Source organism: Chelmon rostratus, chromosome 4 (genome assembly GCF_017976325.1).
Source record: "Chelmon rostratus isolate fCheRos1 chromosome 4, fCheRos1.pri, whole genome shotgun sequence".
In the NCBI taxonomy this organism is placed as follows: Eukaryota; Metazoa; Chordata; class Actinopteri; order Chaetodontiformes; family Chaetodontidae; genus Chelmon; species Chelmon rostratus.
In genome coordinates this window covers 1,536,379-1,550,542 of record NC_055661.1, presented here as the reverse complement: position 1 = coordinate 1,550,542, position 14,164 = coordinate 1,536,379, and the positions used below count along the sequence as shown (strand labels likewise).

General features: G+C 40.4%; 1 protein-coding gene across 8 annotated transcripts in view; it reads left to right on the top strand.

Moving 5' to 3' along the window:
- Positions 1–14,164, top strand: part of ptprfa (protein tyrosine phosphatase receptor type Fa) — a 324,162-nt gene that overhangs the window by 108,928 nt on the left and 201,070 nt on the right. For all 8 annotated transcript variants that reach the window (XM_041935252.1, XM_041935258.1, XM_041935257.1 and 5 more), the window contains exon 3: positions 12,118–12,263. In XM_041935252.1, coding sequence (XP_041791186.1) covers positions 12,118–12,263 — 146 coding nt within the window. The remainder of the gene's footprint in view (positions 1–12,117; positions 12,264–14,164) is intronic.

Genomic DNA, 14,164 nt, shown 5'->3' with positions numbered 1-14,164 from the left:
AAAAATGAAATACAAAATAAAAAAGTAGACTATACAGATGTACATATACAAGCAAAATGAAATTTTTGACTATATAAAAGAAAAAAATATGTAGAAAAAATATATAAAAAAATATGAATTGTCCCAATAACTGTGCAAAAAAGAACAATGTAAGCTGCCTTCAGATTAAAAATAATAAATAGTGTGACTACTATTGCACAGAAGAATAAAATATACAAAATAATAAAAAATATGTAATATTGTACAAAATGTAAGGATATGAGCATATGTTGGCATAAATGATGAGAAAAAAACAACAGATTGGAAACAACATCAACACAACCTGAGTAAAACACATCAGTTAGAGTCCTGCACTCTGATGCTGAGTTCTAATTCATGGGTATGGGCATGGGTGAACTAAATGCGGTTGGTGTATATATGTTTAATGAATATTATAGGTAAGTGTTAGAAATAAATAGTTTCAATTTCATTGTTAAGATTTGCCAGTGTGCCTTTTGCATTAGGAGTGTAAGAAAAAAATACATAGCAAAAATGAAGGAGACAAATGTAGGTAATGTTCAGTTATGAGACTCCAACCTGTCCTTTTAAGTACTTTCTTTAGCTTCTCTGTCATTTCTCTGCATGCTTGTATGCTTTTAATAAACGGGGCAAGTTTACTGGGTTGGATTCTCTGTAGGCCTGGACATCTATCCATCAGTGGATAGATGTCCAGATAACTGAAGTCGCAGTTAATAATCCCTGAACAATGGCAGCTTGCCTATGCTTATACAAGGCAGGCACATTGGAGTGATTAAAATGCACACATGAAGTAGTGTGTGTAGTGGGGCACAAGTACATTGACCACATGCTTAAATTCTGTATTCTCTATGAACCAGTATGAAAGCTGTGGGGAGAAGGACTCGTCTTCATGTCTGTTTTTGCCTCGTTTCACTCATCAGCACATTCCTGTGATGCCATTGTAAATGATTTAGTATGTTTGAAGTGTTTCCACAGACATACCGAACTTCAGTTGAACATGATCGGCATAAAGTGTGGCCCATTCACTAATCTTTGTCCATTTTGGGAGGATCTTCTGCCTCTGGTATCTCATTTGTCTTTACCATTTACACTGCAGCAACACCACATGAGCTCGACTAATCTGGCTAACCAGGCTGAGACTCATGCCACAGCTGGTCGACAACAACTGCCGGCTTGAAAGCTAATCATTTTCACATTGTCTGAGGTGCTGTAACAGCAATGACAGCTTCATTTATTCATGTCAAAACCGTTATTTATGAGATGGGTTGGAGGGTACGTTTTGCTGAGTTGTGTCAGTATAACACCTGCAGGAAAACCTGCCTAATTTTACCCAACAAATTTATCATTATGAGTGACGTGTACTTGCCATCATGGTGTCAATGCTGTTTCACAGGCTTTTCAACTGGACAGCAATTAATTTCTGGAGAAAACCTTTGCTATTCTATATTTTATTTACCTGCATATGAATGGCCAATTACATATGAAAAGTTTTTCGCGTGAAATATGGTGTGTCAGCTGCTTTAGTCCAAACCTCACAATGTCTGAATTCATATCCTTGAGCATGGGATTTGAGAAACCCTGTATAAAGTGTGACTGGCATGGAGAGTGACAAGCACCAGTACAAGGCAGTTAGTGTTGCATGTAAGCAGCTTAATGTGCTGTGTGGATGGATTCCCTGGCTGGTGTCAGAGTGGAAGAGGATGTGCTGCCACAGGCCTCTGCAGCATGTGTTGAAAATCAGCCTCTCCTATTTGCTGTGGCATCATTTACCAGAGTAATTGAATGAAAAAAAAAGCTCTGTTCCTCGGAGCTAAACCACCCATGAGGAGATGCACGCATAACCCATACACTTTATGCCACCAATTATTCAGCAGCCTGAAGGTTTGGGATGTACAAGGCTGATCTGAGAAATACATTGCGAGTTGGTGGGCTTCCAGAGCACACATGCTGTAACCAGGTTACCACGCTTAGGGGATCACAGGCTGCTCCTTTGATGTGTGATTGACAGTCATTAGGCAAATTGGTGTGAGAGTGTTGTGCTGTGTTGAACAGTGTTCGATGGCTGTTACAGCAGAAGTTTGTACATTTGACTGATATTTCACTGTAATAATATGAAGGAGCTTATGGTAATTATCAGAGAACAGCATTATGTGTGTGCAGCAATCAACTATGGGCAGACTTGGATATGAGGAGAACTCTGTTTGTAAAGAAGATTTAGTGCAGGCTAAGCTGTGGGGGAGTTTTTCTTCTATTTAGTCATGAAACTGCAGCAGCCTATATTTCATACCTGTGTGTTCCACTGTGGCAACACCACAACTAAAAAAAAAAAACAACAACAAAAAACATCGTCATTATTTGAAAAAACAGCATTAAAAAAACAACTGAAAAAAACACAGAAAAGTGGTTATTGTGATTCCTGTTTTTGCACCGTGTTTCTATATTTGCTTGTATTTTCTGACTTCACAGTGCTTTTTTATATAAATGATGTGCATGTGTTGTCATATTGATAATGATTTTTATTATTATTAGCTTGTGTTTTATCTATTTGCGTGTCCTTTCTTTGTTAACTTGCACTGTGTCGAGCTCTCAGGGCCACCGCACTACAAAGCTTTCTGCAATCTTAAAGCTGCTGAAAATGTTTTTCTCTTTGATTGATTATTCAAGACTGAAAAAGCAACAATCACGGTTTGATTAGATTTGGTTGACAGTGCTGTCAACAAACAAAAAACAGACCAACTTTCAGTCTCTGTACTGTATCTTGCAATGTTGCCAACTTCTTGGTGCAGGGAAATACATGACATCACCTTTTTTCTACCTGAGCCTGAACAAACTAACTTCCCATTAAAGCTACATTTCCACTAAGTAGTCTGGTTCAGTTCAGTTTGTTTTTCATTAGAAGGGTTTCCATTGTCAAAAGTTGTGGGTGGTACCAATGGAAACACTCCATTCCTTCCTACCTTTTCATAAGTCCTCTGTTGAGGAACGTAGCACACTGATCCTGCGCTTAAAGGAAGAACTAGAAACACTGCAGTCTGTAGATTGGTCAGAGAGAATCAGAAAAACCTGTGTTCTCTCATCATCTGTGCTCTGAAGAAGGATTTCCCAAGACTTCATTTCACCTTTTGTCTTGCTGCCTGCAGCCCCGTCTCAAACAAAGCTTGCATCTTGTTGCAATAAACAGCCACATACTGTGAAGAAAGAACATGAAACATTCAGTGTCCTCCATTATGTTCTTGTTGTTATCAGAGTGATGTAGTTCAGTGCTCAATGTGTGCGTGTGCAGACGGTTTGTGGTTGAGAGAGCGAGCAGCAGAAAAGTGACAGTAAATACAAGCAGAGGAGAGGAAAGGGTTAACAGTAAGTCAGTCTAGTACTACATGTACAGTGTAGGTTACAGTTAATAAATGCTGCAGGTTCTCAAGACCTCAAGAAAAGCCAACAGCCCTGCCCATTACAGAGCGCTGTCTGCGGTGGAACAGCGAACAGATGTCTGGTTTAGGTACATGTATGTATGTATCGGTTAGTTATGGGTTTCAAGGGTTCTGTATGCAAACATGGCCTTAGTCTCTTTAGTCGCTCTGTTGTACTTTCACTTCTGGTCATTAAAAGATCATCTGGCTCAAACACGGTTTCTAATTATGATGATCGTGTGTTTGCTGCTTTTTGTTCACATTGAATAGAAACACTGATGCTACCCTGGTGTCTGGATGGCTGGGAGATAAGTCAGGAGATAAAGCTTTTATTTGACACTGTGCGTATGCATTCCTATAGGAAAAAACATGATTCTTCATCAAGGTTCTTGTACCTCTGACGAAACAATGTAATGTATAAACAACATTGTGATTCCACTCTTAGGTTACCCACATTGATATTTCATACACATGGAATGATACACAGGAATATACATTACACATACTGCACACGTTACAAAATAATCACATGCTTCTTAATTTTATTGGTGAGAGTAGACCCATTAATCCAGGAATACTTATCTGTTCACAATTATTTAATTTCCAGGCAAGCAAATGAAAGCCCTCACTTGCAGAAAATTAACCTCAGTGTAATTATTCACTGATCAGTTTGGATAACACAGTGAACTGTAAGGTTTTCAAATCTATTTTGACTACTTTAATTTGCCTACTTTAATTTCTATTTTTGTTAAAAAGGATAAAAGCAGCAACATGAACCAGACAGCATAACAGTCAGAAAGGAGTTAAATATATATTCAATTAAGACTAACTGCTGTAATTCTCAGTATTTTACGAGGTAATGGCATTTGCTGAATTCTTGTTCTTCCACATACTGCAAACCACTTTAATGGTTTAATCATTCTCAATAATTACATGTAGAATGAGTATGGAGAAATTTAAATGGCCTTTCCATTATTAATGAGAACAAACCGGGCTAACCTTTTGTCCATTTGTTGATTTCTGCTCCAAATTTTCTGTTAATTGTGTTTGCTGTGGGCAGAATGTGGCTTGTAGTCCAGTTTTCAGTTGCAGTTTGGCTGCTGTCTGGCCTCCAGCGTTTGGCTGAAGTGTGTTCCTGCTTGTGTCAACTTTCAGGCAAAACACACAGAACTCACACTCACACATTTAAATAAAAAACCTATAATACAACTATTATTTCCCCTCAATGTCTATGAACTTAAGAAACAAGCGACGCTCAGTTGAAAAGAAATCTCTTACAGCCTGCAACTATCCTCCTGTGCTGTAGACCATGAAAGAGTTTGCATACAGAAACTACTATGACATGTTGCTGATCATGCTGTGCCCACCAGTGTTGTGGATCATTGTAGAACACTGGAAGCGTTGGAGATGGTATATTATTACACTATAATAACACAGCTCTGCAAAGATGATGTCCAAGCGCAGCATCATTTAAATGGTCAGCATTCACACTCATGAGGCCTTCGTAGTTCAGGCTTTGGTTTAATAAGAACTGAGACTTGGACTTGTCTCAGATGACTTGAGACTTGACTTGAACTTGTTCTGTCTAACTTAAGGCTTGACATGGCCTTTTTCCAGTTGTCAGAGTCAGAAATAAACATGGACTAACTGTCTGACCCCTGATGTGCCAGACCTCTGACCTTGAATAAAAATCTTTGAGTGCTAAGTTTGAGAACCCCTGGAATAGAAGGGGTGTGTGAATTATGTCAGGTAAACTACATTAAAGCTGACTTTTGCATATAATTGGACGTCTGCTACATTCAAGCCCCAGCCCCAAATACTGTTTCTGTTATAATAATCTCATATTTGTCCATTGTACAGAAGATTTATAAAACCCAAATGCATCTTAATTATTCTTGCCATTCATTTCCCTTTCTCTGTGAACAGAAAGCCTTCTACCTGGAGCATTTGAATACATCATAATTCCCATAAAAAGCATTAATGGAGAACCAGTGTGTCGTCTGAAGGCTGCTGCTTCTCTCTACCTCCCTCCTGACTAAACCCCACTGTGGCTCCAGCCATGCATGTCCTCTGTGAGACTGGCTTAACGCAATGATCAGCCACTTAATGAACAGGGAGGAGCGCTTGGCCTGTCGTGCATGCTGAGTCACGTTGTATAATATTCAAGGTGTATCTATAGCTGCTTCGTGGCTCTCGGCTTACTGTGGGGTTTCTGGATAATTACGTTTGCGTGTCAGTCAGTGTTGAATATTTCACCTCCTCCAGATGACATGACGTACTGGCTGCCCAAACGTGATGACTTACATGATGTGGAGGTGTTCAGCAGATACTGCACCTTTGCTTCTTGCCATTTTGATCTCTAATCAACGTGATCCAACTTTAAAGGTTTTTGGTAGACTTTTATTTTACCATTCCAGTACCCAACAGGCTCTTCTTTCCTGGAAGATCATTGGCTCCACAACCACATGCTAATACTGTAGTGTACACTATGTTGGGTAATAGTAGTCTCCTGGTAAACTCTAATTCAGAGGCAGCTCTGTAATAATAATGATTAAATAATATGAATGATAATAATAATACATTCATTCCCTAATACAATGTTTTCTTCTGCAATTGGAAGATCTCTTTTTCAAACAATCATTCCAGTCACTGTGAATCCTTCATTTCCATTAGCTCATTTGTATCCTGTATTATTTCAAGCAAAAGGAAAGAAAAGAAAAGAAAAGAAAAGAAAAGAAAAGAAAAAAATCAAGACAAAAGACAATAATAACCAAATGAGTATCATTTCCCATTTCTCAATTTTCAATTGTTCAGTTTCTTCTTCTAAAGCAGTGGAAGACCCTGATCAATGTTAAGTAGCAGTGTAACTACTCTTGCCTTTGACAGACAAAACAACATACATAAAAAATATCATTTTTATTAAAACAAGCAAGAATCTTATTTCACAATAAGTACGCTGTTTCGGTTCAAATCTCATTTGCCTTTATGCATTTATTCTTGGGAAAACAAAGACTCCCTTACATAATATAAATCTTCTCAGCTTAAGTAATTGCTCTTCAGCTTGTGGAAGTGTGATTACTTCTGGGACCCACATGTAAAGCACAGTGGCAGCAACAGTTACTGAGTCTGAAATGATGGGTATTTCTTTCTTAAATGCATGTAGGTGCTTGGCTAATGTACAGCCATTACACAAAGAGCTTCAGCACATATTTAGAAAAGTTCAAAGGTCATGCCTTTCTATCCTCTGTAAGTGTTATGAATGCATCCAGAGGGGGATTTCCATTAGCTGTCGCTCAAGCAGCCAGCAGTAATCCATTAACTGTGTGTTGTTAATGTGTTACAGATCTCTGTAATCCTCTCACCATCCAGACAAGGTCTGCACCTCAATATGTGTCACTGCATTTCATAGTGTGTTTTGCAGCTGTATTTGATTGTTGTCTTTGGGAGTTGTAGTAGACAGGGTTGTGTGCATTTGAATGGGAACAGACTTTAAACTGAGGTTTTGCTGCAAATCCTTCACTAGATTTAGTAAAGACAACTTTACTTTGCATCAAAGATGGAAAGATTGCTGTGATAATGGTTGAATCTGTAACTGCAAGTTCCCTCTCTGACCTGCGCTATTCAAATTAGACTAATCTTCTTCTTACTTTTAATTGCAAACAGTTGCAAAAACAAAAATAAAAATACTGCAACTCATATTGTAATTTCCAGTGGACTGAATGTTTCTTTAAGTCCCATATTTTCCCTATTTCTTCTCATCATAAATGCCTATCCTTGTGGATTATATGTGAGAGGTCAAATGGACACATTTCTAAGGAAATCTATCTCAGAGAAATGGCCAGTACACGGTCAGAGAAGCATGCAAGTGAGTGACAAGTCACAGTTGCCAGTGAAGTGAGGCAAGGGCACCAGCTTGTTTTACACTTACAGTGTGAAGCCTCAGGGTCAGCCAGCAGCAGCCATGGGAAATAAATAGCTTAATAATGGTATGATCCACTCGCTTCTCCTCCACCCACCTCCTCTGCCTCTGATAAAACCCTCTGTGTTGGCTTGACTCACACATTTTTTGAGTGGTGCTGTAAAGGGCAGTATTTCCCTGCTGTACATTGACCGTCCTCAAGACCCTACTGTAACTTGTATGACTGGATTTCCATGGAAACGTACCTGGGGAGCAGCTCTTGGCTCCTACTGTACAAATGGGTTTTGGATCCCATTGAACTTTAAAGAGCACACTTATCAGTTGCCAAAAGTTACTGTTAAAAAGTCATGCCTCTCCTGAAAAATTCTCTTCATGTTTTTCTGCTGAAAAAATTGAATTTAACCCATGTGGAACATTCAGCCTTCCATTTTGAAAAGATTGCTGTATAACCGTACTATCGATCAGTACTGCACATTTACAGCAGCAGCACTGTAAATGTGCAGTACTGATCAATGGTACGGTTAAACAGCAGGGACTGAACTTTATACCACATAATGCTGGGATTAAAACACTAAAAAGCTTGGTTAAGATGATGAAAAGATGGGGGTTTGCTTGGATATTAAATTTTTTTTATGCATTTCATCTTGCACTTTGCATGAAAATACATGGTAGAATAAAGGTTGTGCACGTCCGTGGTGCCTCCGCTGCCTCACTAATGATACAGTACGGCAGTTGGGCCTCCCAAATGTGCTGTAGGACCCAAAATGTTTCCACATATTACTTCTCAGATGGTTTGATGTCATGATTATCTGTTCGGCATGGCTCACTAGTTTTCTCCATTTTGCACAGGAAAGAGAACAACAATGTCCTCGTTCACTGACATGAAAACAAGACAATGGATTATACGGACAGTGCAGTTCAGGAATAATCTGCTGTTCAGTAGAGGAAATGGAGAAAAGGGATGTGAATGAGTGGAAACTGTTGTAATGAAAACTAGACTGGGACCAGATTCAAATGATTGTATGAATAAATGACTTATATTACACTAATTTAAGTGTAATATAATATCAGAGTGGATTCAGTTTGAAGTTAGTCTTTAATCGGGGTAGTTGTGTTTTCTTTTTCACACATGCCCTGCCTCACAGTGACACAGCTGCACACATTCACACCTGAAGCTGCCCAGCACAGCCACAGTCTGATGAGTTGGCCACTGAGCAGCTGGGGGCTCAAAGGTTCAAGAAAGAGGGTCAAAGTCATTGGAACCAGCAACCTCCCTGCCTGAAGCCCACTTCTCAAAGCTGTCTCACTCTAACATGTATGTGTGTATCTGTGGAGCTGCATGAATCAAATTACATACTCATTTGTAAGTGTGGGTGGCCTGCCACTATGTTATTGGGTACTGTATGGAACATAGCCATGAACCATAAGCCACACAAGTAGGAGGGCAAGTAGCAGCCTGTGAAAAGAGTGATCTTTGGGTTTTCTGCTTTTTAAAGTGCTGCAGAGAAACAAGCTCTCATTGGAGGATAAGTTCTAACAGAGCACAGGTGGGCCAGACAGGTGCAGAGCTGCTAGATGGCAATACTTCATGACTTCAGCCATCAACACTAAAAGTATCATCCAGCTGTCTCGGCCTGTCGCCTCACACTGACCCTGCACTCAAGAAGCTACTTCTACCTCCAAACAACAGCACTCGCATTATGACTCTTTCTCTGGGGATGGTGGTGTCGCCTCCGAGGTGCAACATAGTGATTTTTCTTGTTGTCTGTGGAGCTCCTACATTGGATATTTAACTATTTGTCTAACTACCCTACATTTAGTAATGGTAAATGCACTATATTTACATAGCACTTTTCTATTCTTAACGGCCACTCAAAACGCTTTTACAACACTAGTCAGCATGTGCCCATTTACACCCACGTGGGCACGTAGCCACCAGTGAATGCTCATTATGAGCAGAAACCATTCACAAGCACACTCACACACTGATGACACAGCATTGGGAGCAATTTGGAGTTCATTATCTCGCCTAAAGATTCTTCGACATGCAGACTGCAGGGCTCTACCTCCTGAGCCATAGCTGCTCAGTCTGCCTCTAAAGGAGAGCACGGCTTTTTAAGTGTCATCATGGAGTGCCAGAACAACCAGTGGTCCAGTGGCCCAGAATTCAACATGAGTGGAGACACAGACTCAACAGAACAACAATAGTATGTTGTGGTATAAATAATAGAGAGTCATTATTTGTGTCTGTTCAACCAACAAAAAGATCTGATCTGTGTCTGTCTTATCATCTGAATGCTGTTAGTACCATAGTGTAAATGCATGATCTGATATTGCTGTGTTGGTGTTGCTCCCATAACATCATGATTATGCTGCTCCTCCACCATCATTGCAACTGACCAATTAAGCTGTTTTGATGTCAAAGCTTTGTGACTTGGGCAAAAATATGCATAAGGGAGAAGTTAGCTTTTGTAGCATTGGGTAAGATTGTGACAGGGTCTATTCTAACCCAGACCAGGAACTTTTTCTTAACCCAACCAGTAATGTTGGTACCTATACCTAACAGAACTGCCACAGAAAACTGAAAACCCCAACACAAACCCCAGCCTCCAGGTGAAAGTCCTGTGCTTGACCCATTCATCCACCATGACCTGCTCCCTATGATACTTTGTCGCTTTTTGGTCGGTTAAAATGATGGTCCTGGAATTAAGATGTTGAAGGAACAATACCAACATGACGATATCAGCTGAACCAACAGTGTGACGAGGTGCTGAGCATCTATTCTGCACTGAGAGCTGAATGTTTGGTGTTTTTTACTGGTTGCTGTGAGCTGCAAAATGTTCAATTTTTTACTGTCCAATCACAGTGGAGAACAGGCAGGATAAGAACCATAAAGACAACCATCAAGTCCTACATGTACAAGTGCTTAGCAACAACAGCGATGGAGGATAAATTAATACTGATTATCTCTATGTGCAATGTTTCTTCACCTTAAAATTATTCTCCATAAATTAACCGTTACTTCCATGTGTATTCCGTATCATAGCAACCAAAGCTGAAAAAAATGCTACACCTCCAAAGCACTATTTAGCCCTCCCAGCTGGGCTCCCTGAGGAGAAATAGAAAACTGTTCACTGTCACGCCCCTTGACGACATTATAGTTCATGCTGATTCATTTTTGGGGAAACACTCGGCCAGCTGCACCAGTGGTGTTACTTCATCACTTAGCTACTCCGTCACTCAGTCATTGATAAGTGCATTTGTAGGTTTGGCAGCACTGTTACAGTCGAGTCACATCATCTTACATTTTTAGTGCAATTACATATTCAAATCAGGTACATCCCAAATAAATAACACCACAGTTAACTAGCCTATAAAACCAGACCAATTATCTTACTAAGCAGTAATTAGTGTCAAAATTTAATTTGACTATGATTTTATCCCAAGAGAAGCAAAATTCACCAACAGTAGTTATCAACATTTTCTGAAATGAATGTAGCAACGCAGCGTTTGAGAGGATAAGTAATGGAATCACCTGCATATTTGGGGTATTTTCATTTCTCTGTTTTTTGCACAAAAGGGGCTTTTTGTTAATGAATTACAACTTGGGCTTTATTTTTGAAGTTTTGTTCATCATTCCTTTCAATAATGCCTGTTACTAGTCCAGCCAGTGTACTTACAAAGGTCAATGATGAAGGCTGGAAACATAGCAAGATTGCTAAGAGGATGTTTGGCAAGGCAAGAAACACACTCAGACAGTCAAGCCGCCTTATTGGGTAGAGAGAACCAAACAAAAAGGTAAAATGTAACCCGATCTTTCTCTTGCAAACTTGTGTTGTTGGTTATCATCCCATCACGCCTGTTTACTAGTCAGGGTCAGTATCACTGAGCCTGTGCAAACACACTGCACAATGTTTGAGCCACTGCTGCTTTGATTTTGACTTGCTCAACATTTTGGAAATGCAATATTAAATAAGCACAGTGCCACTTTAAACAGGCTTTTGATCATCACCTTAAACGTTGTGATATTGAGGAATGCCTCCTAGTTTTACACGTTTAACATCAGCCCCCTCAGCAGGTGGTAGGAGCATGTATTGAGTCACCTATGTGCTTGTGAGTATATATGTACATGCAACCTTTCGCCTTTGCTAGTAGAGCACCAGCTATAAACAAAATAGTGGCTTGCTCATCAAAACATTGCTTCATAACACCACCAGTGGCCAAAACCACACAGAGTACCTTTAACATAAGCATGGCCAAGACATGGGGGGTAAATATGATTTTTTTGAACAGCACCATTATCCATGCTCAACACTTGTTTCAGGTTTTTATTTTTGTGATTATGTTCAGTGATTGTTATTATGGTTCCAGTGTACACCTTCAGTGGATGTAGGCCTCAGTGTAGGCTTACAATACATGTTTATTCATGCATTCAAACTGATTTTTCAAGGTTTCTCTGTTCATACACATCTGCCTGCTCCCTGCCACTGTTAATAAGACTGACAGGCAGTGCTTATTATCTGGATAAGGATGTGCTCAGCTGTTTTTATTGGCATTGCATTTGACTAGGTGTGGCTGCAGGCATGAGACAGACTTTGAAAGAGAATATTGTTATTGCAAGAAGTACAGCAGATGTAGTGTGGTAAAATCCCTGTAACTTGCCTGTAGCTGTTTCTCTGTCAGGGCACTTCATCTGATAGTGGTTATCTTCTCTTCCCTCCCCTTGCCTCTTCCTTCCCTCACATTTGTCTCACTGTCTCTCTCCCTTAGGCATGCCCAGCTTCATCAAGTCCCCTGACGATCAGACAGGGATTTCGGGAGGAGTGGCGTCGTTCGTATGCCAGGCAGTGGGTGAGCCCAAGCCTCGCATCACCTGGATGAAGAAGGGGAAGAAAGTCAGCTCTCAGCGCTTTGAGGTACGGCAGCAGGCCTCAAAGCTCCTGTCTGATGTGTTCCTTTCTCACAGCGTCACTGCTCATTAGCTCACTGCTTTTGTGTGAGACAGAGTAGGATAACTTGGGTGCTGTAATTCTATACTGGCAGCTACAATGCGTCAACATACCTTCTCAGGCGGATGAGTGTTAAGCAGCAGTGAGGCTAAGATATATGCTGGAGCTGTATTTACTAATTACCACCATGCTCAAAAAGCTACACAGCAATTTTCTTCTATTTAGTGTCTGTTTGAAGACCACTTAATGCAAATCAGGTTAGTTGTGATATTCTAATAAGAATACCTGAGGATCACAGTAAGTATGCAGTCTGCAGGTTAAAGAGTGGTTCTGACAGGTTAGAGAACGTAACTGTGATAACTGAGCCAGAGGCCAGCACATGATTGGCTATCAGGTTTATTCAATGTCTGTGAGAGCAAGAGCAAGTTTATTAAAGTGCACCATGGCACCTCTTACCTCAGACATCCAAGGCTTCTACAGCTGTAACATAATGACTTGTCTGTTAAATGAGTTCATTACAGTTTTGTAGAATTATCCACAGACCAACAAATGATTAAAGATTAAGTATCAAAGTATTATTCTTCACTTGGAAAGCTTCAAGGCAGTGAGTGCTGTGGAAAGGCCCATAGATGAGAGTGCAAAGTCGATTGTATCGAGACTGAAAAGGGCTGCAACTAACAATTATTGATTAGCCTGTTGATTTATTTTTGAATTAACTGATTGATTGTTCTGTCTATAAAGTATCCAGAAATAGTGAAAAACGTCCATCATAAGTTCCCAGAGCCCAAGGTAACATGCACATGTTCCTTCATGAACCCAGCTCACAATAAATTACACCTTAATTACTTAATCCAGTAATCAGTAAAATACTAAACCAACACTGAATTCATCATAATTCTATGTATTTTACAAAATTAATGAATAAAAACACAAGCTATGGTTTTCAACGTGACATGCCCTTTTATTGTGATGTACACACAAGTCAAACCAGCAAAGCTGTGAAAATATGAAACATGCACAGTGATATCTGCCTGACAGCGCAGGGAGAGAAACGGTGGTTGTGAAATGCTGGAGAATATATTACACTGATCTGAAGTAAGACAGTAGCCGAAATTGGTCACAAGGTGCACTGTTTATTCCCCTTCTGAAGGAAACCATGGCACCTTACAACCTCCTACAATAGTCAAATTAAACCACCCATCCAGTCCATCTGTTCAACTAATGTGTTCATTAAGACGGTGCCTTACACTGTGGGTTTGGGAAGTTAGGGGCCAGCAGTAGAGGTAACAGCTGTCATTGTGAGCAAATAGGGAGGCCCCAGATCTCAACCACAATCCAGAAACATAACACAGAGTCCCAGGGTGTGTGGAGACGCTCCAGCACTTTTGGGTTACATTTACTTTCAAAAGAATGTGAAGGCAGAAAGGCACAAGTTTATCAGGCTAAGGCTACACAGACAATGCATATTAGTAGCATAGATTGTATTATTGGTTTTGAGATTACAACAACATTTTTCACTGATGCGTTCAAGAACTTTTTATTTGAAGCATGTGGGGACAACTGTTTGGGCCAGTGACATGTTCAAGATGTCAGTCAAGACTTCAGTCACCTGCCCAGCACAGCACAGACCTGCCCTGAGTCTGTGTCCGAGATGCCCCTAGGGCCTGCAGCCTCGTATGTCTGAATCCTGCTCAGTGCTGCACACATTCTGGTGGGTTAGAGTGTGGGGGTGCTGGCCATTTGTAGTCTGTGATGGCCTGAATGCCTTGTTACATGCATCGGGGGTCGGCGGTGTTGAAAAGCTTAGCTTGAGGCTGGGCTTGGCCCTTGTGATGCTCCTCCTCAGGTTAACCCCGGATGAACTGCTC